Source organism: Gordionus sp. m RMFG-2023, chromosome 2 (genome assembly GCF_954871325.1).
Source record: "Gordionus sp. m RMFG-2023 chromosome 2, tfGorSpeb1-WG-v2, whole genome shotgun sequence".
NCBI classification, from domain to species: domain Eukaryota; kingdom Metazoa; phylum Nematomorpha; class Gordioida; order Chordodea; family Parachordodidae; genus Gordionus; species Gordionus sp. m RMFG-2023.
Genome location: NC_088776.1, coordinates 22173802 through 22201467, shown reverse-complemented (window position 1 = coordinate 22201467; position 27666 = coordinate 22173802). Strand labels below are relative to the sequence as shown.

The 27666-nt window shown below is 25.5% G+C and overlaps 2 protein-coding genes across 6 annotated transcripts in view; one reads left to right on the top strand and one right to left on the bottom strand.

The window, feature by feature from the left end:
• Positions 1–12395: 12395 nt before the first annotated feature.
• On the bottom strand, positions 12396–24814 carry LOC135925490 (actin-related protein 2/3 complex subunit 3-like). 2 transcript variants are annotated; one of them, XM_065460845.1, is made up of 7 exons: positions 24756–24814; positions 24618–24714; positions 24495–24574; positions 24386–24454; positions 17594–17720; positions 15246–15340; positions 12396–12620 (listed from the first exon to the last, which is right to left on the bottom strand). In XM_065460845.1, the coding sequence occupies exons 1-7, from the start codon at positions 24756–24758 to the stop codon at positions 12558–12560; spliced, it is 534 nt and encodes a 177-aa protein (XP_065316917.1). In that variant the 5' UTR covers positions 24759–24814; the 3' UTR covers positions 12396–12557. The 2 variants fall into 2 exon arrangements, with proteins under 2 accessions (XP_065316917.1, XP_065316916.1); XM_065460844.1 differs by lacking the exon at positions 12396–12620 and adding an exon at positions 14985–15193.
• A 385-nt stretch (positions 24815–25199) lies between these two features.
• LOC135925504 (secretagogin-like) overlaps positions 25200–27666 on the top strand; it is a 40798-nt gene continuing 38331 nt past the window's right edge. For 2 of the 4 annotated variants that reach the window (XM_065460867.1, XM_065460870.1), the window contains exons 1-5: positions 25200–25361; positions 25414–25737; positions 25779–25847; positions 25887–25956; positions 25998–26065. In XM_065460867.1, the coding sequence (XP_065316939.1) occupies positions 26036–26065 (30 nt within the window). In that variant the 5' untranslated portion in view covers positions 25200–25361; positions 25414–25737; positions 25779–25847; positions 25887–25956; positions 25998–26035. The remainder of the gene's footprint in view (positions 25362–25413; positions 25738–25778; positions 25848–25886; positions 25957–25997; positions 26066–27666) is intronic. The other 2 variants (XM_065460868.1, XM_065460869.1) reach the window with 2 other exon arrangements.

Genomic DNA, 27666 nt, shown 5'->3' with positions numbered 1-27666 from the left:
AGCATCTTTTTGGACAGAGCTAGGTAACTTGTCAAAAAAAATCTTAACGGACTGCGCTGGACCAAAGATTTTACGATCAAGCTAAAAAAAATCTACGGCTGCGCCTAAAATAATTTTACAGGCCTTAAGGCCTTGCAGATTTCTAGTCAATATACCTATAAAAATAAATAATCAATTTTTGGATGTTTAACGTATAATTCTTAAATGAATGCGAAATTTTTTTCAAATTACCTTTTAGAAATAATCTTGATGTCTTGATTGGCGCTTTCATCAGCCTTCATAGGCAAATCAGAGATCACGGAAGTGTCCAAAAAGTCGAAATCAAGAATATATTCTATTCCGCGGGCGGGATCGTTTTGCTTGTACCCGTTGACGAAACGCATGTAAGTCAGGCTACTTATTTAAGGTTAAATTTAAAAAAAACACAAATAAGTATTTTATTTTTTTAAACGAATTTTTTTATAATAAAAATAATTTAAAAAAATGGAAAATGCTGTTAGCTTAAGATTAGGGTCAAAATAAATTAAGAAAATTGGGCCGCGCTATTACCTATTATATACGATTGAGCTCAGAAAACAAATTAAATTGAGACGGGGCCTATCCAAAGAATATGATTAATTTCTTTTATATTCTCTAATATTAAAATATAATAATAATTTGTAATATTACAATATAATTATTTATGCAGTTGAATACCATAAATGATAGATATAAATGAATTTTAAGGATTAATTTCTTACTTAAAATTAATATAATGTAAAACAAATATTTTAGAATATTCTATGTGATTTGGACAAAGCAATTCACAATTTTTTTTTATTTAACTTTAAAATTATAATAATAATGAGAAATTGTTATTTTTCAATCATTAATTTGGGCCGGGCTCGGGTCTAAAGATAAAAATTCGTATATCTGCACAAGGCTCTGATTTGGTCTGAAATGTATTGTTTTGACAGTATAAAAACAAAAATTTTATTTCTAAAGCTATCCTTACCTTCTCTTTGGATTCATCTATTATATACTTCCTAACTTGATAAACGATTAAAGTCTAATAAATTATAAGTAATGCTATTTAAAATCAAATTCCAATATGCTTTTCATCTTTTATTAAATTCTATTCAGAGCCATATTATATAAAGTGACCCTTCCCCTACCATTTTTACACCATCTAAGTCAATGACGATATTAAGCCGTATCATAATTTCAAAAAAAAAGAAAATTAAAAATTAAAATAGACTTAAAAAATGGAAACCCAAATCAAATCAGCACAAAAATGGAAATAACCCCCTACCCTTTGCTATCCCCCCTATTTCCTTCCAATTGTATTATAATGGCGATAGCGTCTATACAACTTCCCACTCCCCAACAATGAAGATCTTCATACTAACTTGCCACGATGCGATTTCAAATTAAATTCGGAATTATAACTTTTATATTTTCAAAGTTTGACAAAGTAGTACCTTAGTATTGTTTTTATTAGGCTTATTTAACACACAAAAAAAATAAACGTTTTGATAAATAAAATGTTATGTTTAAGAGTCTTCGCCAAAAAAATTATCGATTAAAATTATATTTTATACAATATAAAATAAAAAAAATATAAAACTTATTGATTTTAACTTCTTTTAATGATAAATTATAACCAAAAATAAATATGACTTTTATTTTTATTATCATATATATCTTTTTTCTTAGTCATGAAAAATAAAACAACTATATAAAAAGTTTTCGGTTCAAAAAAGGAAAAAAATTTAATATAATCGATATAAGATCGGTTGGCTTTAGGAGAGTCGAATGAATGTTTAGAAAACCACACCCCCCACCGTCATAAAAAAAAATTATCACCCCCAAACAAAAATTTTTAATCTTTTATTTTATGCGATTTATACATATAATTATTTCTAACTAATGACAAATTTTAATTAAATAATTAAATTATATTACTATAAATTAACTCATTTACAAAAGAATAATTATTTAAATTTACTATTTATAATTGTTCAAAGTCACTAATTGTGGGGCTGATTGTAATTGACGGCATTACACATTGGTTTTAGAATCGGGGAAAAATGGCGGGCGGGGGGTGGGAGATTTAGAACGAGAACATTTCGCAAATAAAAGGTTAAATTTAATTTTATTATAAACGCAAAATTATAAGTTGTAAAGATTTCTAGTTCTAATAAAATAGTCTTGTAACAAAAGCTAAAATAGCAACCAATTATAAAATGGTCGAATATCAGGGCTGTGAGGCGGCCCGGGGCTAAAATAAATTCGGCGGCCCTATAAAAACTCCTAATTTACCTAAGTTTAATCAAACATTTTAATATAGATATTATTTGTAGTGCTACAAATATTTTAAAAGATGAATTCGTTCGCGTTTGTTGTTCATTAATAAAAATCGAATATGTTAGTGTTAAAGAACGCATTCAAATTCGTAAATTTACAGAAACCAAGGTGCCATGTATGGATCGGATCAGGTTTGTAAAAAAAAATTACAGCCTTGGTTTTAAAAATTTCGACTCTGAAATTTAAAATACATATCAATTTGCATTTAACAGTTAATTTTTTTTAACTAAGAAATAATTTAATATCTAATAACATTAAACATTATCATCTTTATTCTAGGATGAAGCTTCTTTTTCAATTAATACCAAAGAAAAAAAATAATTAATTATCTAATAAATTTTAAAATTATCTTCTTTATTTTAAAATAAAGCTTATTTTCCATTTAATACCAAAAAAAGATTACAGTTGTGTTCATTTTAGGCGAAATATATTTTATTTTGAAAGATTATATATTTGATTGATTAAAAATAAAAATTATAATAATCGGTCTTTAAATTAATAACTATTTGACCAAAAATAAAAATTAGTCTTTTAAGTTAATAACTATTTTATTTACCTGGTATAATAGTGTATGACAAATTAAAATTGTAATCTGACTAAAAATAAAAATTATTATATTTAGTGTAATTTAAAAACTATTTAACTTTTTTTTTATAAGTATATTCAATCGAGACATATAAATGGCTTTGAAATGGTAATATGTGAGGTGAATCAATTTTGAAATATATTATATATTTATATTATATTATATGAAAATAGTCGAGTTTCAAAATATTTGGCCCAGGTTTATAGAAAACCTTAGTAAAAATTTTTTTTTAGGCCGACTCAGGATTTATCTTGAAAGATTTCTATTGCAGGTCTCTCTGATATAATAAATTTTATATGAAACACTTTGATGCAAACTATTAAAATATATATAAAAAATTCAAAAAAAAATCGCCTCAAATTCTAGCAAATAAATTTTTATTTCTATTTTTTGATAGTTTAAATATAAATTTGTGAGTGGTATCAAAATTTCCTAATTCCATGTCCGGGGTAAAATTGTAATAAACCTGGAGAACTTTTGTTTGAATAAAACTGTTTTTTAAACTTTAACAATTGGTAGATCAACGTTTGGTGGCATTTTTTTGAATCTGTTAGGTAAATTAAGATTATCTATTCTGAATAATTTTTTTTTAAATAAAAAGACGAAATTCTATTCGTTCATGACATTTTAGTATAATTACATAATTCAAACATTATTTTTAACTTAACAATATTCATATGTAAATTAATTTGCCAAGATATTAGAAATATTCAAATTCAAGAGCACTTTAAAGTTTTATAACAAAATTAATTAATTTATACTTAAACGGTTTGATTAAAATTTGGCAAAAATTTAGAATAGAATTTTTAAAAGTTGTGAAATATTTTTATATAATTATGTATTTTTATTGATGTTTAAAAACTTTTCGAATATTTCGATTTATTTAAATCGAATTGTCTAGTATATTCACATTAGCTACTATTCTTATCATTTTGATATTATTAAAAATGAATTAAATTTCTTTGATTTAAAGTAGTGTTCTTAAACGGCTCGATTTGAGCCGATTTTTAAAAAAGGAAAGTTCAAGCCAAAAAAACCCTTTTAAAATACGAAAGGTTCGAATTTGTCCTACCATAATTTCGGGTTAGTTAAGAGAACAAAGTAAGGAAAAAAATTTTCGATTTTTTCAGAGTATGTGAAATTTAATGCTATTAACAATTCCCGTGTTTTGCAGAAATATTGTTTTCAGAAATAACAGGTCTTAAATCTTATACTCTATGATGAAACAACAATGATTAATAGTATCACTATTTTAAATGTTAATAAAGAAGAAGCAAAAGAACTTGATTTAATTGATAAATAGTATTTTTTAAATTAAAATGAAAAAAGAAGAAACTTTACTTTAAAAAAATATTAAACTTTTATTATTTTATATCAGATTTGTTAACGCTTATTTTTAAATTTTGTCCTTCCAGTCAAAAAGAAGTTCTCGATCCCACCATTAAGTTTTTAATAAGAGCTAGCTCACGCTTTAAATTAAAAAAAAAGAAGCGCGACCGCTTTAATTCTTTTTTATAATATAAAGTACACAAAACAAAAGAATATTTATTTTTATCTATATATTTTATTCAAAGAAAGTGGTGCATCAAAAAAATTTAGTCTTTTATTTGCTTTTAACAGTAGCAAATTTTTTAAAATTTGAATCCGATAAACAACCACTCCTCTCCCCTAGGGGAATTTTTTCAAAATTATTATGGCCTTGGACCTTGCTTGGGAATTTCAGTTTAGTAATATTAAAGAAACGCATTCCAAAAAAATCTTCTAAATCATTGGATGACATTTTTATGTGATAGTTAGGTATATTTGTGCTTGGAATTTGTTTCCTTATAAAATTGATCAATTTATTTTTTAGTTCTCTTTTACGATCCCTTTTTTTTTATCTATTCCCAATAAAATATAAATGCAGGATGAAAAATATTACCATCTATAAACACTTGAAAATCTGCAACAAAGTTATTTAAAAGGTTAGAATTTATTTTTTATCAAATTATAAACCTTTTATAAATGCCAATATAAGAGTCTTATAGTGGTTGGCAGAATTCGAGATACAAAATCAGTTAAATTTTATCATATTTTTTTCAATATAAGATTTAATATATCCTGATCAGAGGGAGTTATAGATATAGTATTTGTAAATTGGATAGAGCCATTTGATAAATCACAAATCGTTCATTGATTTGAGTCTAAAAATAAAAGTGAAAAAAAACGGTTATTTTATAGTAATCCTCAATTGAGTTCAGGTAAATATTGGAACGATTATTTGTCTAAGTGAAAGTCGAAACTTGCGAATCTCAAGATCATATAATTTCGTTTTCACATCAACAATCACATAAATCTTGTGAAATTCATAATCCAACTTGTAATATAATAATATTTGCGATTGTAATAACTTTAATAAATCCTTTTTTTGAAAATTGCATAGAATTGTTGTGTAGTAGATATTATTAATATATTCCAATGCAAGAAAAAATCGAGTCATATTGAATCTAATAATGTATTTGCTTCAGATATATCTGATTAAGCCCATTTTGAAATTTCTCGAAGGGCACTCAAAATAGACTTTTTAGATCCTAAAATGCTGTAATAGCCTGATGTCAAAGGCCTCATCTTGTCGGTCATGCTTTTTGCAGTTTTTTTCTTCTTGTAGCACAAGAAGTCTCAGAAATAATTCTATTCAATAAATTTTGGCTATTTGGATATCTGAACATTTCATTAGTAGATAAACTAAATTTTGGTTGACAGTGTTAAAGGTTTATAAAATGTAAGAAAATAAACTTTAAATTTTCGTATAAAACCCCCCACCCCCCAAGCTGGCCACGCATCTGCAGACAGCATTTCCAAATCTATATTATCTTGATAGAGAAAAAATTGAATATTTGATAGATTTTTATCGTGAGGATGATAAAGTACCACATGATGTATTAGTAGCTGAATGCAAACTATGATGTAAAAGGTTAAATATGATTGATAATGTTCCAAAAATTGCTATAGACACTTCACTTAATTTCAATCACATTTTTACTATTATCTTAATATACAAAAATTAAAATATATTTTGGCAACTAGATCCATAAAAAACATTTTCTTCTTTAACAAGAAAAAAAACATACCCGAAAAGTAGTTATTAAATGGCTCGATTTGAGACGATTATCAAAAACGACTAACTCAATATTTTAGCCAGGCGAATATTGCCTAAGCCTCGAGATTTCGTTAATAGATGCCCAAACCTTTGTATCATCTACGAGCAAAATCTTTAACTAATAGAATTCATTTAACATGACCATATATTTTAGCGTTTTAATCTTTTATCAAACGATATTATCATATATACAATGATAAATTATATCTAATAGGTTAAAAAGCATTAAACTATCATGTTACGAAATATTCCAAAATTTTTTCCCATTTTGTTCCATGCTAAAATTTTTTTTTATAAGGGGTGTAAAGTAAATGATAATTTAAAATAAAATTAAAATTTAGCTTAGGTAATATAAAAAAGTCAATTTTAGATCTTGTACAGTAAATAAAATACTCGATAATTTTTTAAGATTTCCAAATTGACCATACTTAAATGCACCGATGAAACTATCGGCAACCGGCGCGAGTTTTAAAAATCTAATCAGCGGTAGGCGGCACGCTCATTTTTAGCAGCGGTAAACATAAGCTGCGTAAATCGGCGCACCGACATAAATTTTTTATACTATATATATTTTTAAATTGCTTTGAATTTAAGAAAAACTAAATTCAAATATACATACAGATATATCGGCATAATTTTTTGTCTTTATTGAAAAAAAAAATTCAAACTCAATTTTGCCATTTTAAAGTTATCCTTATAAAAATAATTTTATTTACATTTACCGGACATAAGGATGGTCTATTTGAATTCAACGTCAGAGAAAACACTTTCACTAGGTGAGTTCGTTTGCAGGAACATAAAAAATATTGTGGAAAAATTCGGAAGTTCGATCCTTCTTTTTCTTCAAGAATTTAGAACATCCATATCCCGTAAATGGCGTTTTCCAGTCACTTATGGTGAAATAATAATGTGTGCTTGTTGCAGAATGCTTATTTGCTAACCTTGTCAAATAATATGTATTTGATATTTCCTCTTGGTTTGCAATCTCTATATTTACTAATGTGATGATATCATCATTCTCTATAAGTTTATGATATTTAATAATGAATTTCGACCATGCAACTATTATATATTTTGACACAATTAAAAATTTTTGAAATCTTGAGTTTAGAAGAAAAGTCAACACCCAAATAATTTTTTAAATAAAAAATAAATTAAATATTAAAATATTTGTATAATATTACATTTACAAATCGCGAACAGGAAATAGTAATGCAAGTTTTTTAACATATTCTCCTTAAGTGATAAAATTTCCGAACTTTCATTATCTTACTATAAAATGCGTTGCTATTTCACTGCCGAAAAGTAATGCCAATTTTAATGCATGTCCTTATGAAGATAGAAATTCAATCGTTTCTTTAAATTTCGAAAGAAAAATTTATATTTCCTCTAAGAGATCCTAGTTTGAGATAATCCTTTTCAATTTTTTTATTCGAGTTTAATTAAAATACTATGCCACATTTAATTTTAATGTTCCCAATTGGACATTTTTGTTATTATCGTAATTGTAATCGCCAAATTTGAAAATGGGTATCAGGGTATGGAACAGTGATATCAAGATCTATCATCTCCGATGTTAGAGACATTTCCCTGATGACATATACAATTATAACAGTGATGTTGAATTAGAATAAAATATGAAAATTATGTTTTTTTAGATTTATGCACCGGCACATCGGCGGCTGGATTTCATAAACGTGCATTTTCGGCCTGAACAAAAATATCGACTGGCGGACAGGTCTATATACTGTATTGTAAAAAATATTTACTATTTAAATCATGTAGTTTTGTAGTTGTAAATAAACAATAGTTGAATGGGAACCAATAATAATAAGAATAGGATTTTTTTCACTTTGAACCTTAATATCTCCAAAAAATAAGTATTTGGAAGCTATTTAGACTAAATCTAAATTAAATTTAATATATTTAATATTTTATCAAAATCGAATGGTGATAGAATATTGATTCAACATATTATACTGCAAGCAGGGTGGGGCAAATTTTCAAAAAATGTATTCGAATATAAATAGAAATATGCTTCAAAATAATTGTTTCAATATAAATAGAAATATGTTAAATGTTTGAATATAAATAGAAATAAGTTTAAAAAAATATATTTCAAATATAAATATTCATTACGAGAGTTGTTATAATATACTTTTCAAATAGATCCATATAAAGATATATTTCCTAAAAAATTATCTGTATTTAGATATCTTTAACCGATACATTTTTTACAAATATATTAATATATATACAATTTTCTACTAGATACATTCTTATTATAATTACGTAAGTGCGCATAATTTAGGATTCTATTTGTAAAATTCAAATTTTGAAGTGAGCTAATGGTATTCGTCTCAACTGCTCATTACTCTACCACACCTTCGCACTGGTTGTAGTCCTGTGGACTCGGACGACATAGTCTGAACTACCTCTAAGGACGTATCACTAGATATAATCAATGCGATTATTCAACGTGTCCTTTAATCTGACCAGATTCTGTATATCTTAGAACCGCTCGGTCTTTTATGGTATAACCTAAATTCCTTTAAAAAAGGTCAATTCTTAATTTGGGGCTATTCCTGTTTAAATCATCTAGCCCTTACAAATCTTAACACAAACATCTTTGATCTCAAAAATCGTCTATAAATAAATATTAGGAAATATATGAAGAGCACATTTTTATACCTACAATAACCTCTACATAGTGAGTTATGAGTAAAACAGGAAAGTTTAATTTAAAAATAAAGCAATTGTTTAGCTCGGATAAATATTTAATGCCTTAATTGTGCCTCCATATTCTTAAAACGGAATATCAAACAAATTAACGAGAAGTGAGTTATTATAGGGAAAAGTTAATTCTTCCGGTGTCTGGTAGGAAAATCATTTAGGCACAAGATATGGACTATATGTTGACTTACCTTTTGGAATTTGTGCCTCAAGTCGTTCTTCCAGATCAAATTTCACACTTTATTTATTTTGATTATATCAAGGGATGTAAATTTCCCGGGAAACTATAAATGAGGTAAATTTGGGGAAAATAACGGGAAATTTCTTTTAAAAAATTATTTTACAGGTCAATATTTTTTTTTTTCATATTTCATTTAAAAAATATACTATTAGTATTATTTAAACAAGATAAAATTTCAATTATTTATTTGTTATCTTCGTTTGAAATACGATCCAGATCTCTAAAATCGATCAATTTGTCTCGCAACATCCAAGTATCCAGAAAATCGGTTTAATAACATCTAATCCTCATCAACTTTATTGTCTTTAAAATTAAATCCGCAATATCTTGGGTCAGTTATATGATCAGGGTAATGTATATCGCAGCAACAAACAATCTCCGTATTTTATTTATATTGTTCGATCTCTATAATTTCATTTAGTAAGAGATTTTTCTGACATCAATAAATGCTTGAACGTCAGATAAATTTGGTGTGTCCGTTTCCATTACTGTTTTGTGTAGAAATAACTTTATAAAATAATATAGCGCTGTAAGATCATTTAAAAAATTTCATTATCAAAAAGATTAAATCTTGTCTCTTATCTCTATAAAAATATGAAGTAACCTCAAAATATTTTCATTTTTAAATTATCAAAAAAACTATACTTTTCAACGAGCTGGGCTAGGCAACTTTAAGGAAATAATCCTATTTTTATCCTTAAATAGTTGTTTTCCTTAAATATGTAAAAGAGTGTTAATTTTACATATTTTATGATATTTTGGGCTTTTGCTTCATTTTTATATTGGCAATATTTTATTTGCTAGATTATTTAAAAGCAAATTAAGTCCATGAGATGCAGACCCAATGTATTCGATATTATTTTTTTCTCACAAGTGTCCAGGCTTTCTTCATTACTTGCATTATCCTTTATTATATTAATTCTTGTGTTTCCTTTCTACATTACTTGCATTATCCTTTATTATATTAATTTTTGTGTTTATTATTTCTTCAATTACTTTAAAATTCACAAGATATATATTCTCCTATATGCATATTGGTCCTTCAATTAATTTATAGCAGGGATGTGAACCCTTAGACAAAAAAAAGGGTCCGGGTTCGAGTCCTGTAATAAATTTAAAAAGGACCCGGGTCCAGGGTTCAGGTCCGGGTAGGGGAAAATAATGACTCAAAATAAGACTTTTTTTTCATTCATTTTTTTATTTTTATTATACTTCAATATATACACATTCATAATTCAAAATGAAATAATTTATATTTTAAATATTTTATTCAATCGAACAATCATGATATCTTCTAAAATATCTTCCTTCAGATTACCTCGTAAATTGGACAATATATATTTCAACGAAGAAAATCCTCGTTCTACGCTTACCTAAAAGAGTCATTTTTATAATACATAAATTATTGTACTTGTGCCGCTGGCACAGCCATGACGATTCTAGACAAGGTATATAATTCTGGATATATATAAGAATTTTCTTCCCAGAATTTTAAAATATTTCCATCTTTATTTATTCTCTTTACTTCGGAGAACTTTTCTAATAAAGATACAATAGGTATTTTTTGCTCCTTTCTATCTAACGATAATTTGATTTTTTTCTCTCTATCTAATAGTAAAATTTCCAGATCATCAATATTGCTTTCATTATCATTGTTCTCGCCACAATCAGTAGATATTGTAGTAGCCTAATAGAGTTTTGGGTATTATCACAATTTTATTTAACTCAAATATAATAATTTTTTATATATATTTTATGGAAAGATTATCTTTCAAAATAGGATTATTGGTTTTCCCAACTGTTTATAAAATATTGATATAATTATTTACAACATAGTATATATTAATTAAGTATATAAAAAATCTAAATATAACTATTATCAAATAAGGTTCTTAATAACTGAAAGGTAATATAAAATAATAAATACAATTAAATATTTATAATCAAATCAAGCATTTTGAATATTTTAATTTTTTTAAAGCTTAAATGTGTCCAAAGTGTTTTGTTATTAATTTATGGTATATCTCTAAATAAAATGAAATGAAGTCCAGGAAGAAAAACGCTAATATATAATAAATGATTCCACGAAAAAAATTAATAAAATTATAAAAATTTTATATTTACATTTTTTTTAAAAAAAAAATTTTTATGTTAGAAATTTTTTTATAATACCCTGAAAACCCTCCACTTTTTAAAAGGGTCCGGGTTCGGGTTCAGCCAAAATATGAGGGTTCAGGGTCCGGGTTCACATCCCTGATTTATAGAATATGGGACGATTGCTATAATAAAATATACACCACCCATCATTAATAAAGGTCAAATTTTTATTTTTATCTTATCTTACGGTTACTATATTTTTAATCCTTTCATATTCATTGTTTAGCAAATTTTTACTGAGTAAATATATTGAGGGCATTTTATATGCTGTTTATAAAGATTGAAATAATTTCTTCCAAATTATGAAAGATGGACAATTTAACATAAAGGCTATTGCGAAATTATCAATATTTTCTAATAATATTTATTCAGAAATTTTAAATATTATTAGTTAATTAGAATTAGAAAAAGTTGGTCTACCCTATCCTATAGCTATTTGACCGTTAATCATATTCCTTATCCTTATTTCAGTTTTTTTTAAATCAAATATATTTCAGTTAATAAAAAAATTCCTTCCGATGAACATTACTAGGGTGAGCTATTAATATATTATCGATAATGAACCTACAAACAAAAACAAAACATAATATGATATATGAACCAAGAAGAAAAATATTTCACTAAAATATTGTAAAAATCCAGATTATTTGATCAAAATAACAAAATAAAAATTGGGGAAACTATAGGGAAATCTTGGAAATTTCATAGTTTCCATGTTACCTCCCTACTTATAGCTCACTACCCTTAATTCTTGCGATGTCTTTAAAGATTATTTAGACATAAACTAGACACTAAATATTGGCATAAGTTTTGAAATTTGTGCCTCAAGTCGTTCTGCCGAAGATCTGCAAAATTAGACCCGACGGGCTGGGCCGGGCTTGAAAAATTAGGCCCGATGCAGATCACTACTGCCGACTACGTGATATTGATTTATTACACGAACAAATTATTTTGACAATAAAACACAAAAGCATGATTTTATCAACCAAATTTATAGTAAATTTGTATATGAGTTTATATTTTAAATATAAACTATACTAGATTAAGAGTAACAGATAATATATTATTAAATAATTAGTTTTAATAAATATGAATTTAAATGTATTTCTTACATCTTACTAATGATATATGCAAAGACAAATAACGAAAAATCAGTAATTTACCAGAAAACAATTTCCTCCCTTTGAGGTTTCATTGTATATTTATTCTTTTTGTACCATTATATAAAGAAAATATAATTACAATATTATATAAAATAAATAAGTTTCGCGTATAATGTATAAATTACATTTTAATTTTTTTTAATATACAAATATAATGTAGCTTTCTTTTAATACATTGAAAAAATGGCATTTCTATTCACCAGGAGCAGCTAAACTTTTATCAAGAAATTTTCGTCTACAAAAACACATCCACCACTGTTTCCAAGTAATAAATTTATAAAATATAAAAATAAAAAATTGTTATATTTATATAGTACTATACGTTTCTTGGAAAAGAATAACACAGTATTTTTTAAAAAAAATGAATAAATTTTTTTCAGGTTAATTTACACTAATGAAGGTCAGCGGTCTAGTTTTCTTTTGACCGAATCGTGGTGGCTGAATGGGTCCTGTGGTTTGGTTAGGTTTATGCAATTTGTTCTCGGTTCGGGCCAATTGAAAATTATATTTTTACTTGCATGAAAATTTATTTCAAATATAGTAAGAAAATTATATCGTAACCTACTAAAAGGTAAAAAAATTAAATTAGTCAATAAGAGCAAGATGTAATTTTTTTGAAAAAAAAAATCATTATAATTTTTCGTCGTTTTTATAGCTTATTTTTTGAATTTTAAATGCTCCCGAGATTGTTTATTTTTTGATTCATAAATTTAAAAAGATTTAGCCTCTTTTCTAACTGGAGGTTGATACAGCTGGCGGAATGAATATGCTATCAACAGATATGTAGGAATATTTTAGGCTTTTCAAGTGGGAAGAGGGGGCGGGGGGAGAGAGAAGGAATTAATGTCGCTACATTTGAAATCACGATACATATGTTAACTCTGTCCCATGAATCAGTGTATACCCATCAGGTCGAATATTAATGATTGAAAAATCCTTATAGTATTTTTTGAATAATTTTATTAAGTATTTATATCTATTAAAAAGATAATAGTGGGGTAATCTTGCTATTTGGTACTTGTGACCTGCATTTTTAACTTTAAAGGTTGAGATATTTGCGTTACTTGTCTAATTACCACTGCCTATCTAAATTCAGCTTCCTACAGAATGTTGTTTTGCTTGGATTGGTTTCTAGCTTCATAACTAGATATATCCATAACTAATGAAAGGAGGTTTGTAAGCTGCTGTGTCATTACCCTAAAATAAATAGTCAACGGAGGGTGGCACATTAGCTAAATCCCAATCATTTAGAAAACTTTGTGTGCTAATTTGTTACATTTGCCAACAAACTAGATAACATGAGATTGTGTAACGAATCCTCAGTTGTTTGATTTCACTGATAGAAGATACGAATGAAACGATTGATAGAGGTAAAGGAGAGCGTAGATAAGTCCTTCCGATTATTTAGGAAGGGTAATTTGTAACCATGTATTCTAACAAATCCTCCAATATGGGTGTTATTCCAATCAGAGAATTTCAGGAAATAAGAATAAGAACCCTAGTGATCTGAAGCAGTTAATTTTGGGAATATTTGGTTTGATAGTTTACGATTTTGCTTTTATGTTAAATTATTGACTGATGGAGGTTCGGGTGCCTTTCGCAGCCTCCTTTAATCTTAAATCCTAATTTGTAAGATGCCAAAATCTGATAATGAATCTTATATTCATTTTGATATTATTTTAGAAATAATCATTCTGGATATTCGCTCTATAGCAAGTCGAATGCCTCGATCTGGTTACCATTAGTCGAACACCAACGAATAAAAGTATTAAATTGCGTGGTAATCCTTCATTGACTTGATATTGCTTGTAATAATATGTACGAGCTGGCATTGTCTATAATTATCAAATCTCAAAGAAATAGGAGCCTGATGACATCTATCCCTCCAGCGGAGTCTATCGGAAGAGAGTTGATTGCTTCTGAAACCTCAATCGTGGTAAATACTAGTTTTTGCAGATAATAACTGATTTATGTTTGGATTCACAAGGTGATTGTCAATAAGTTCTTTATACGCTTCATCGGAGTTATGAGCTACTAAGTGGTTGTTAAAAAAAACAATGAATACAACTATTTATTATCTATTCAAATGCTATAACCTAATTAATTTCATTTTTGTTATATTATTTACACTTACTAAATATTATTTGCCATTAACGTTAAATTTACAAGATAAGTTTATATCTATGGCCAAATGTATATTAAATTCATAACCTATATTGGATTCACATGGATATGCCATAATAAAACACCTATGTTTTTGCATATAGGTTTCCTTATACTTAGTATATCTAATAGAGATTATTTGGTCATTCAAATAACTAAGCAGGAGGTTAAGTAACAAGGAACATAATTATATTACCAAACTAAAAATGGAATATCTAATGAAGTTTTAAATCTAATGTTAATGAATAATATTTTATAATATAGATAAACTAATGTTGTTTGGTGCATACAATCTGTGGGTCAGGCAACTTGTGCAAAATATTTTAACGATCCAAGCAAGAAGTTAGAATTTTTTTAAACAAAGAATTAGGCAAATTTTTATATTTTTCCTCCTCAAAATTATTATATGGGTTGGGTAGTGCCGAAAAATCTTTTCAAAAATTTCAATGGGCCGCACTGACCTTTAGTTGTGTTAGTTCTATCTATCATATTTTATTATTTTTGCAAATTTAAATTTTATAATGATATTTAATTTTGTATAAGAAATAATAATAAAAATATTTAAAAAACTGGCCCGATTCTGGCCTTTATAATGTTATCCATGGTCCCATTTGGTTTTCAAAGTGGTTTGGTCTTTGAAAATCGGCTTTAGACTGAACAGTGACCTTCATTAATTTAAAGTATAAATTAGTATTATGTAAATGGAAATTAACTTACTTTACTTGGCTTGCAATTGGCATTCTCAAAAACCTTTTCAATGAGTCTCATACCCGTTTCTTGGCGCAATTGCAGGAAATATCCTCTTAAATTTTCTAAAATATTAAATTTAAATAAGTTTGGTATTCAAAAAGCAATGCTAGTATTAATATATTTTCCCCATAACACTTTTCCACTTTCGGAATCTTGACTTTTTTAAGTTTCTGATCGCTTATTTTATAGGCTGGTTAATGCTATATATATATATACTGATATTTATTTTATATCATTGTTCAAGAAATAAAAAGATTTTCAGAAAATAATTCCCTGGATAAAAACCCAAAAAATAACATCTCGAAATAAAATTTCCCTGAAAACCTATTCATACACAATCTAATTATAAAGATTAAGTCATGCGATATGTTAAACCTAGTTTTTTTATTGTTTATTATCCACTGTTTATTTATTTCTTATATTATTGTAATGTTCTATCTATTGTTCATGATATTTTGGGATGCTCTCTATATTAATTTTGGTAGTTAAATGTAAAATATTGTTCCATCTTAGCTTCTTTTTTTAAATAAAAAAAACAAATTTTATAAGATTATTACATTTAACTGATAAAAATGAGAGAAGGTGCTGTTGATGTTAATCTTTATTTCCTATTTCGTTTAATTTGATATGAATTTCACAAATTAATTATAAACGATAAATAAATAAAAAAATAATAAGTTGTGAATTATATCCTTGATTTTCTTCTTATAACTATACTATATTAGGGCTGTTCCCATATTCAATATTGGATCGGCACCGATATTTCGTGTTTTTTAATAGGATCGGGTCAATATTTTCATAATAATATTAAATGATAGAGTAGCTAACAATTCTTTTTTGTTATATCTGCATATGATTTAAGATATCTAACGAGTCACTTTAAGCTAGTGTTTTTAAACGGATAACTCAAGATTTTAGCCAAAAGCAAATTATCCAAGTTTGAATATTTTACCAACAGTTGGCCGAAAGGTTTGGACATCTATTGTCAAAATTTTGAGGCTTGAGTAATAATATTTTGGCTAAAATCTTGATGGACGTTGGGCTAAATCGAGCCATTTAACGACACAACATTCAGCCATAAACATTGCCCATATATTAAATGAGATAATTAACTTTTTGAGAATAAAAATATACTTTAATTCTTGATTGAATAGAAAATATTAATTTTATATAGCATTTATTCAAATATAGAGGGTATCTATCAATTTAAATATAGGATTTGTATCGGTTTTGTAGTAATACCGGAAATATCGAATCGGATAAATAAAAAATTTGTGGATCGGAGTAGCTCTACACCATAATATATTTGGTGTCGGTAATATGTGCTGACACTAGACTAGATTTGTTCTAAAGCCCGATTCGGATCGATTTTTAAAAATGACCCGATTAAGATTTAATCAAAATAATATTATGTAAGCCTTACGATTTGGCACATAGAGGTCGAAACCTTTCTGCCATATATCAGCGAATCACCAGCTTATATAATATTAGTTTGGCAAAAATTAATCGGGTCCATCTTAAAAATCGACCGGGTTTTTTTAATAACCCTAGCTGATACTCTGTTAGTATGGTATAAGTAATTGCTAAAAGAATGGTATCAGTGCACTTTTGTATTAATTCATCATTTTACGCAATTATATCATCACAATCAGTTGACACCATAAATTTTTATGTTACTCAAAAAAATATAAAGGTTATAGAACTCTTAGTTATCTTTTCAAAAAGATAGAATAATAGGTTCTTACATTATATAATGTTACACCATCTGTAACATAATATCTGTAAATTTATCCAACTCTGTAAACGATACTAAGGCAAAATGTATTATAATTTCATAAATATAGATTATATTTATGAAATTAAATAATATTATATTAATTATATTTTGTTCACCATATTAAATTTATTCAAATGCATAATCAGTTCAAATCATATGATTAAATAAATATGAAAAAAAAATCTTTTTTTTATAATTATAATTATATATTTTATAAATAATAAAAAGGAATTTTAATAAAATTAGCATAAACCAAACCAATCATAGAATTTTGCAAAAAACTAGGGGTGGTTCGGATTGACAAAGTTTAAAAAAGGGTTCAGGTTCATAAAAAATGCCCTTTGATCGAAGAATTAGATTAATAAATAATGTGTTTAAAAATAGAAATAACATCAGGTATATTTTATCAGGAACATTCCAAAATTGCAATGGAACTTCATTTTGACTAGAATAAGAAAGGAAGGGGAAAATGCCATCGTCAATCTTTGATTAAAACATCTTATATAAATATTTTAAAGTAAAATAAATTGATTCATACCTTCATCTATTCTATTTTTAGGTTTCGCATAAACCGGATTTAAGGGGAAATCAGGATCACCAGGAATGGAAAAAGTTGAGTTGGATAACATATGCATTTCTTGAAAAGCTTGATTTTTATTAAGGCACTAAAAAATTTAATATATATAATATTGTTATGATATAATATGTTCAATGTATATTTAAAATGTTTAGTTTTTTACTGTTCTGTGGCAATATTTTATTATATATAAAAAACATAAATTTACTTTCATGTTAACAAGAAAAACAAAATTACTTACATAAAGATCAATAATATTGATAAAATTCCGATTTTTTGACTTTTATAAATTTAAGAATTTTAATTTTACTTGTAACGTTATTTTAAATTAATAAAATAGCCAAGTATAATTACCACCAAACATATTTAATTCTGGTCTAATCGAACCCAAGCCAATTTCTACAAATATGTTAGTAATATGTTTCAATATGTTTTTCAGTCAATTTCTTATTTTTTAACTTTAAATTATTTCTCTGAGTATTTTTATAAAATTTTAAAAATCTGATTTTACCAAAAAAGTATTTCCAACATGTTTAGAAAAGCTAATTTATAATTTTTAGATAATTTTGCTATAAATCTTTCAACTTAATTTAATTTATATTATTTTTTTTCATAGATTTTTTATACAAATTATAAAATATTCAAAGGTTATTAATATATTAGGTATTCTAAAAGTGCTGCAATAAATTTGCAGTAAAATCAGATTTTTAAATTTAAAAAGGCTTAAAATGAGTTAGAGTAAAAAAACAGCCTATTGAAACTAAATTATAAAAAAGGCAACAAATTATTCATGCAGTTTTTTATTAAGAAATGGGCATTAAAATAAATCAAAATGGCAGTATTTTAATTAAATGGGAAGGGGGAAAAACATTTTAAATTTTTGGGCAGTTAATATTCAATATTCAAGCTTTTTTTATTGAGTTGGCAGTATTTAAAATAAACAAGTAGTTTTAAAATGAAAGGTAATTAAAATTTTTGGTCAGGTAATAAATAATTTTCCAGTTTTTATATTTACTTGGGCAGTTTTAATTTTTAACACTAACTTTTAGAATGAATTTAATGAAACCAATTGATGAATATTATTCAGATTCATCTAGTAACCTGGTAATAGTAAAAATAAAAAATAAAAGATATTGCTTCAAAAATTCTGAAGTCCAGGATTATCTAAATTGTAATTCCTGGGGACAACCATATAAAAATGATACAGAAGAGGGTAAGAAAATTAATTTTAGATGTATTAGTAAAAAAAGAAGAGGAGAACAATGTGGTGCAAAAATATATTTCTTTTATAATTCTAATGATGATAATGTAACAATATCATGCTCATAAATTTATTGAAACCAGAATTCTCAAAGTGTCTAATGATGTCAAAATAGATATTTAAAATGGGCTTCAACCCTAAAATGATTTGGAAAATTTATAAAAAATAATAAATTCAAAAGTTAAAAAAAAAACTCTTGTACACTAATATGTATTATTATTTAAATAGTAACATTTATAAATTTTTTTCTATTTTTTAGATTTTAGATTTGCTCAAATGATATAATAAATGATATATTTGTTAATTTACTAATTTTTATATATTATTTTAATTTTCAAAAAATATTCTTGATAACATATAATAAAAGTGATGTTTATATAATTACTAATGGGGCTCTTGTTGTACAATAACATGTAAGTTTTAATTAAATATTAAGATATATATAAATCATCTTCAATAAAACTGCAATCTTAATAATATTTTTGATATTTTATTTAATTCACTAACGTCATATTTGATATTAATTTTCATATAACATATTTGTTCAATTTTCAAATTGCGGTAGAAATATAAAAATTGCTAAAAAAAAAAATTTTGCCCTCTGCCCAGTTGCTGGTTAGTAATATTTATATATTAATTAGAGTATTATTTGAACATTTTAATATAACAATTTTAGCAATAGCGCCATAAAATTTATTATCAATTTTAAACTGTAGAGATGAACCTGTTGCATGATTCTGTGAATCTTTTTTAATAAAGAATATTCTGATTGCAACAACTGCATGAAATTGATTTCCTACATGTGAAACTTATCCCAAATAAGCTTCTGCTATTTCACCTTCAAAAAAATTTTTCAAAATTTTAGGACAGCTTTTAAAATTTTTATTTAAGAAATATTTTTTTAAGGGTTAGTTAAATTTTAATTCTATCAATGGCAGGTATTAATAATAACCACCTGATAGGTACATATCGCTACAACTCACACCATTCCAAGTCAGACCACTTCACCAATTCTTTTAATTCGTTAACTCTTTTAGTTGATGAACTAAATTCGTTAAAACATTTCATCACAATTATTTCTACATCCACAGATAGTACATTCATTGCCTTCTTGCAAGAATTATGCAGTATGTGGCATATACAGCCAATTTGTATTAATTCATTATTGTGCTGCCTCAAATCGGTAACTTTGGTTTTGGTCAAAATTTTAGAGGCATTATAAGCGCAGAAAGCTGGCATGCCATTGATAACCTTAAATCAGCTATATTTATTATGTGGCTAGCTACATCGTTAGATTTTTCACTATCCGAGGGAAAAATTTTAATTTATTGAAATGTTCTTATTCTTGTTTAAAAGCGAAGGATCGAGGGAAATGTTTTAATATTTCCCTTATTAGATTCATCTGTTAGAATTGCATATGGATGCCCATCTTTCAAATCGTCTAGAATTGACCTCTAGGATTCAGGTTCTAAAACACTTGTGATAGCCTTGCTCATTTTTGTTCTGCCATAAGTAAGGTTTGCACTTATAATGGAGTCGTTAAATATCATGAGAAAAAAATTCGACCCACATTGTGATGATATAGCTCTGTGAATGTTGAACTACATGATAGATGAATACGATTTCCGCAAATGTAGTTTCATCTGTATTATTTATTATTATTGAGAATATTTTTGTATTGCAATCGATGTTGATATACTCCCCTGTACTGACTTATATAAATTAAATGATGTTGATTTATTATTGGATAAGAAATAAAACAGGATAGAAAGAAATTTACTAACTAGACATGTTTTTCGAATAAATATTTAAAATTTATTTTAAAAATATAAAAATAATCCATTAATGTCTCTCTAAATTATTATTTATATACTTTTTTAAAAAAATTGCGGTAGATTTTTGCGGGAGATTTCCAATTACGGTAGTTTTGTGGGTTAGAGATGTCTGCGTGTAAACTAAAAAATTGCGGGAGCCTCCCGCTGATGGGGGGGGGGGGGTAGACATGGCAACCCTGTTGATAGCTCATAATAAAAAGATATTTGTATAATAAATACTATACAATAAAATTTTAATTAAAATTCAGTTTAATTTTTTTACTACAAAATATTATATAAATACTGCACAAATTGTTTTTTTGTTAAAAAATACTGTCAATTTCGATAAATTTACTGTCCAATAATTTATAAATAACGCCCAAAAGATTAATTCGTTTATAATAAAAATACCAGGGACGAGAATCCGAACCCAAATCACGAACCCTCTATATTTAGCTGAATCCAAACCCAAACCCTTTTTTAAAATTTAGTGTTCAGGGTTCAAGCTTTTTTTTAAATTTTAAATTATATGTTAAAAATAATATAATATAAAAACATGTAAATTATGATTTTATTTATAAAAGACTTCCTATTTAAAAGACTTCCTATTTAAAAAGAGTTCTTATATAAAACAATTGTTTTTTTTATTCAAAAAATACTAATTTTTTTAAAAAAAACGTTTTTTGTTCATTTTCTAGTAATTATTTTTGTTATATTTACTAGTCGGCCATTTTTCGTAAAAATTTTTAAAATAGAAATATAATGTTATTTTTAAAATTGTTTGTATATTATACATAATATATTATAATTATGATGATAAATTATTTTTATGGCGATACAAATTAAATTTTTAAAAAATATGATGTTTCTGTTATTTTAACAATTTTAATAAGTCATTATTTTTCTAGTCTAAACTCTGAACCCAAACTAGTTTTTTTTAGAAGGAGGGTTCTCGTCCCTGAAAAATACTACCCATTTTGATTAATTTATGGCCTAAAAAAAATCATAACCTAAAAATAAGTAGTTTGGTTTTAAATAAGCAATTTATTTTAAATAATTTAATTTTTTTTAAAAATACATTACAAATGTTGTCATAACATATCATAGGCAGAGTCAGAGGGGGGGGGGGTGAATGGGTAATCCTCCTTTCTTCAAAAATCTCCGTTTTCATAAATATCATTTTAGGCTAATAAAAAAAATTTCCCTTACACCCACCCCCATTCTCCTCTCCTTAAATTGGTGTAAAATAAATCACTATAAGCAATTATTTGAAAATATAAGCAAAAGTTAACAATTTTACAATTCAAATTTTTAGAAAAAATCGACATCTTACAAATTATAGATTCAGAGACCTGAAGGTCTGTCCTGGAACCCAGCTTGTGTTAAGGAATGATATATTTTTAAAAATCAGCGCCAGAATTTTAAAAAAATATAAAATTTGAGATGGCCAAAATTTCTTAAATAGCTATATCAATTGATGAGTGGGTAAATCTTAAAAGGAACGTTTAATATTCATTTCATATTTTCATATATTCAAGCAATTTGCAATTTTAAAATGATCAAAAAATATCCAGACAAGGCCAAAAAAAAATCCAATAATCCGGGCATGACTAAAATACGTGTCCCCGAAAACTAAGCGTCCCTACGCGTCCCCGGTCAAACGGGTTTAATTTATAATAATATTAATAAAAAATCTTATTTAGCTTTATAAGATGAGTATCTTATAGTTTTTGAAGGAGATTCCGAAAATGGTATTAATAATTTCGATTCTATATTCATTTTTATAAAAATAATCTATCTTGACCGGGGACGCGTATTTTAGTCAAAAAAATGAAAAAAAAAAATGTTTTTTCAAAATTTTACTAAGTTACCACTTTTTTTTAAAATCAAAAAAAACATTTTCTGTATCCATTTAATGATCTAAATATGAATCTGCTTTTATTTTTTTAAAAAAATGTATCTTGACCGGAGAGGCGTAGTTTAGTCAAAAAAAATTTTTTTTTTAAAAAATACCATTTTCGGAATCTCCTTGAAAAACTATACACGATTCTATATTCATTTTTATAAAAATAATCTATCTTGACCGGGGACGCGTATTTTAGTCAAAAAATGAAGAAAAAAAGTGTTTTTTCAAAATTTTACAAAGTTACCTCTTTTTTTTTAAATAAAAAAAAGCATTTTCTGTATCCATTTAATGAGCTAAATATGAATCTGCTTTTATTTTTTTAAAAAAAAATGTATCTTGACCGAGGACGCGTAATGTTTTTATGTAAAAAATTAGTATTTTAAAAATTTTACTAAGTTACCACTTTTTTTTAAATCAAAAAAAACATTTTCTATATCCTTTAATGAGCTAAATATGAATCTGCTTTTATTTTTTTAAAAAAATGTATCTTGACCGGGGACGCGTAGTTTTTAATTTAAAAAAATAATTTTTGAAAAATTTTACTAAGTTATCATTTTTTTTTAAATCATAAAAAACATTTTCTATATTCATTTAATGAGCTAAATATGAATCTGCTTTTATTTTTTAAAAAAAATGTATCTTGACCGGGGACGCGTAGTTTTTTGATGTAAAAAAATAATTTTTTAAAAAATTTACTAAGTTATCATTTTTTTTTAAATCATAAAAACATTTTTTAACTCATCTTATAAAGCTAAATAAGATTTTTTATTAATATTATATAAATTAAACCCGTTTGACCGGAGACGCGTAGTTTTCGGGGACGCGTAGTTTTCGGGGACGCGTATTTTAGTCATGCCCAAAAATCCTGAGTAAGGCTTGAAATTTTTTTTTAGTTCAAGCCGGTCTGGGCTTGACAGTAAAAAAAAAATTTAATTTATAGTTATTCACCAATTATTAATATTTTGTAGTGCATTTGAATATTTTTATATATTATCTAATTCATAATTTAAATAAACTAGTTATTTGCCAATCTTATCTTAAAACTGGCAAAAAGGCAAATAGCTATATTTTTACTAGCAGTTATAACATCAGGAATGATAACAGGCAAATAATTGATGTTTCTATTCTCAATATTGTAACCAATCAAAGCCCAACTTTTTAAGTGAGTTTAAATTTTTTTTAAAAATTCTACGTTTATATCAGCCTGAAGAGAGACTAATTGCAAGTCCCAACCTAGATTTGTTAAAAATATATAGTATATGCTAAATAATTTTAAAATTGGAAGAAAAGTAATTATTTTTAAATTAATTCTCTTTTGCCTATTCTGCCCTGGTAGTCCTGTGGTGATGGGGGGGGGCAAAACGCCCTTGTCCATGCCAAGTCATAAATAAAGATGGAGTTCATCAACATCAAGCAAAGGTGAATGATAATTATTATGCAAAAAAATGTGGTGTCTAGGACCCTTATGAAAAATTTTTTAATTATAGCTCTAGGTTTGGCTAAAAATACATATAACTTTTTAAAAAATTAGTATTATACAATAAATAAAAGTTGAGTTTATTGAAAATGTGATTTAGTTTGAAATAAAGGAGCCCAGTAACTTTATAAGGAAAAGTAAATCTAGATCTCTATATATCATCTATATTAAAAATAAGGGTTCAGCTTACTTTTATAATTTTCAAATAATAGTGTATGTTAAGATATATAAATATAAAGGTATATTCTGGTAACATTCCAGATAAATTAGTAAGTAAATTATCAGTTTTTCTTACCTTTTGCATTTTCTTTAGACACTCAGAGACATATAACATTAAATATATCAAAACTCTGTCAGCATTGCTCTGATATATAGAATTATATGTGAAATTATTATAATCAAACTTGAATAGGAAAATTTTTTAGGAAAATATTTGCTTTAAAATAATATAATGCTTCATCAATTACATCATATTTTAAATCAGCTTTCAAGGTAAAATTAATAAAAATTGCAGTTTATAAATTAACCATCTTTTGTCGCTGGCCCCTTGAAAGTGGTACGTAAAGGAAGTAATGCAATATTACATATAGATATATCTTCATTTATAAAAGAAGAATGATAGGCCTTTAATATATTAATAATTATTACATTATTTAAACATTTACCATCCTTAATAAAGTTATTATGTCAGATCCGAAAATAAAATGAGTGATAGTTACCTTGATTCAAAGAATCTGATTAAATTAATAATATATTTGGATTAATTTTAAATAGTTCTACAAGTAATAAGCGATAACTACCAAGTCTTAAAGTATAGACGGTTATCACAAAATAGGAAAATTTCTGTTTCCTTTGCAAATAAATAAAGGATAAAATTATGAATCACCTGTCATTTTATCAGGCTCTATGTTCGCTTTCTTAGTAAAAATAATATGTAGTAAAATATTTTTTAAAAAATGTTGCGCTGAACGCTGACATATCATGCGATTCATGTTGTCAAACAATTAAAATAGAAATATGATATATAATAAAATTAAAGCTATTCTTATTAAAATATGATGTCTGTCATTTATTCTAAACATAACGTCAATCATTTCTCTCATCGAAGATTTAATATATTTGTATTTTTTTAAATATTTTAGATTTTTAGCTAATAAAATATAATTTATTTTAGAAATTCCATTTTGTTATATCAATAAAACTTTTTCTTTTGGTATATTTATAGATGGATATAACTAAAAGTAAAAAAACTACATCAAAAGATTCTTCAGGTACACAAAAATTTTTTATTACATCTAGATAAATAATTATTTTAATATTTAGACCAACTAGCATACTCAACCCTTTTATATGATGAATTTTTCATAATCATACCTATTTATTTTGGATTTTTGTAATAAATATTCTTTTATGTTTAAACCTAAGCATATCAACCAAATGCACTTATTACAGAGATTTAAATATTTGCAAAATTTACTTTCAGAATATGAATCAAAGGTGGATAATGGTTTTAAAATTATTATTATTAATTTATTATATTTATATAAGAATCAAAAGAACAAATTTTAGCTAATTTAGCAAATTTTTCTTATGACCCTTTAAATTATGATTATATTTTTCAATTAAACATAATTGAACTATTTTTAGGTATTTTTATTCTATGTTTTTATTTTCTAACTTTAATTCAGATAACTTAGATGAAAAAAATGAATATTTAGTAACATATTCCATCAATGGACTTTGTAATCTTTGTTTTGGTAATAAAATATTTTATTAATATGAATATTTTTTAAAAGATGCCAAAATTTGTGAACATATTATAAAAAATAATGGCATTGAGCTCATTAACTTACATTGTTTAGGAAGGTATGTATTTTAAATTAATATTTAATAATTTTTGTTTAAAGAGTAAATGAAGAAATAATTATAGCTACTTTAACCATATATGTCATCATTTACAATATTTACAAATCAAGTAATAGTTATGATTTAATAAATAAATTTATTTGGGCAAGATTAAAATATGTACTCTTTATTGGGGAAGCTTAATTTAAATTATATTAATATAGAATCATATTTATCTTTATAAGATAATTTAGAAAATGTTTTTTTTTAATTTAAAAAAAATATTGTAACATAGTAAAATTTTAAAATAATTTTTTTATCATAACTAAAATATGGGGCATGACTAAAATACGCGTCCCCAGTCAAACGGGTTTAATTTATATAATATTAATAAAAAATCTTATTTAGCTTTATAAGATGAGTTAAAAAATGTTTTTTATGATTTTAAAAAAAATGATAACTTAATAAAATTTTTAAAAAATTATTTTTTTACAAGAAAAAACTACGTGTCCCTGGTCAAGATACAATTTTTTTTTTTAAATAAAAGCAGATTTATATTTAGCTCATTAAATGAATATAGAAAATGTTTTTTATGATTTAAAAAAAATGATAACTTAGTAAAATTTTTAAAAAAATATTTTTTTAAATGAAAAACTACGTGTCCTCTGTCAAGATACATTTTTTTAAAAAAAATAAAAGCAGATTCTTATTTAATTAAATGGATACAGAAAATGTTTTTTTTTTATTTAAAAAAAGTGGTAACTTAGTAAAATTTTTAAAATACTAATTTTTTACATGAAAGTCCCTGGTCAAGATACAATTTTTTTTAAAAAAATAAAAGCAGATTCATATTAAGCTCATTAAATGGATACAGAAAATGTTTTTTTTGATTTAAAAAAAGTAGTAACTTAGTAAAATTTTGAAAAAACACTTTTTTTCTTCATTTTTGATTTCCTTGAAAAACTATACACGATTCTATATTCATTTTTATAAAAATAATCTATCTTGACCGGGGACGCGTATTTTAGTCAAAAAATGAAGAAAAAAAGTGTTTTTTCAAAATTTTACTAAGTTACCACTTTTTTTCAAAATCAAAAAAAACATTTTCTATATCCATTTAATGAGCTTAATATGAATCTGCTTATATTTTTAAAAAAAAATTGTATCTTGACCGGGGACGCGTATTTTAGTCAAAAAATGAAGAAAAAAAGTGTTTTTTCAAAATTTTACTAAGTTACCACTTTTTTTCAAAATCAAAAAAAACATTTTCTGTATCCATTTAATGAGCTTAATATGAATCTGATTTTATTTTTTAAAAAAAATTGTATCTTGACCTGTGACGCGTAGTTTTTTTATGTAAAAAATTAGTATTTTAAAAATTTTACTAAGTTACCACTTTTTTTTAAATCAAAAAAAACATTTTTTGTATCCATTTAATGAGCTAAATATGAATCTGCTTTTATTTTTTTTAAAAAAATGTATCTTGACCAGGGACGCGTAATTTTTCATTTAAAAAAATAATTTTTTAAAAATTTTTCTAAGTTATCCTTTTTTTTTAAATCATAAAAAACATTTTCTATATTCATTTAATGAGCTAAATATGAATCTGCTTTTATTTTTAAGAAAAAATTGTATCTTTACCGGGGACGCAATAATTTTTTTAAATTTTTACTAAGTTATCATTTTTTTAAAAAATCATAAAAAACATTTTTTAACTCATCTTATAAAGCT

Bases quoted from the DNA above. Each gene is read 5' to 3' on its own strand.
- LOC135925490 (XM_065460844.1), bottom strand. The intron at 15,341-17,593 runs GTATGAATCAAT...TTAATATTTTAG, and splicing joins TAAAAATAGAATAGATGAAG to AAAATTTAAGAGGATATTTC. The intron at 15,194-15,245 runs GTAAGTTAATTT...AAATTAATGAAG, and splicing joins CCAATTGCAAGCCAAGTAAA to GTCACTGTTCAGTCTAAAGC.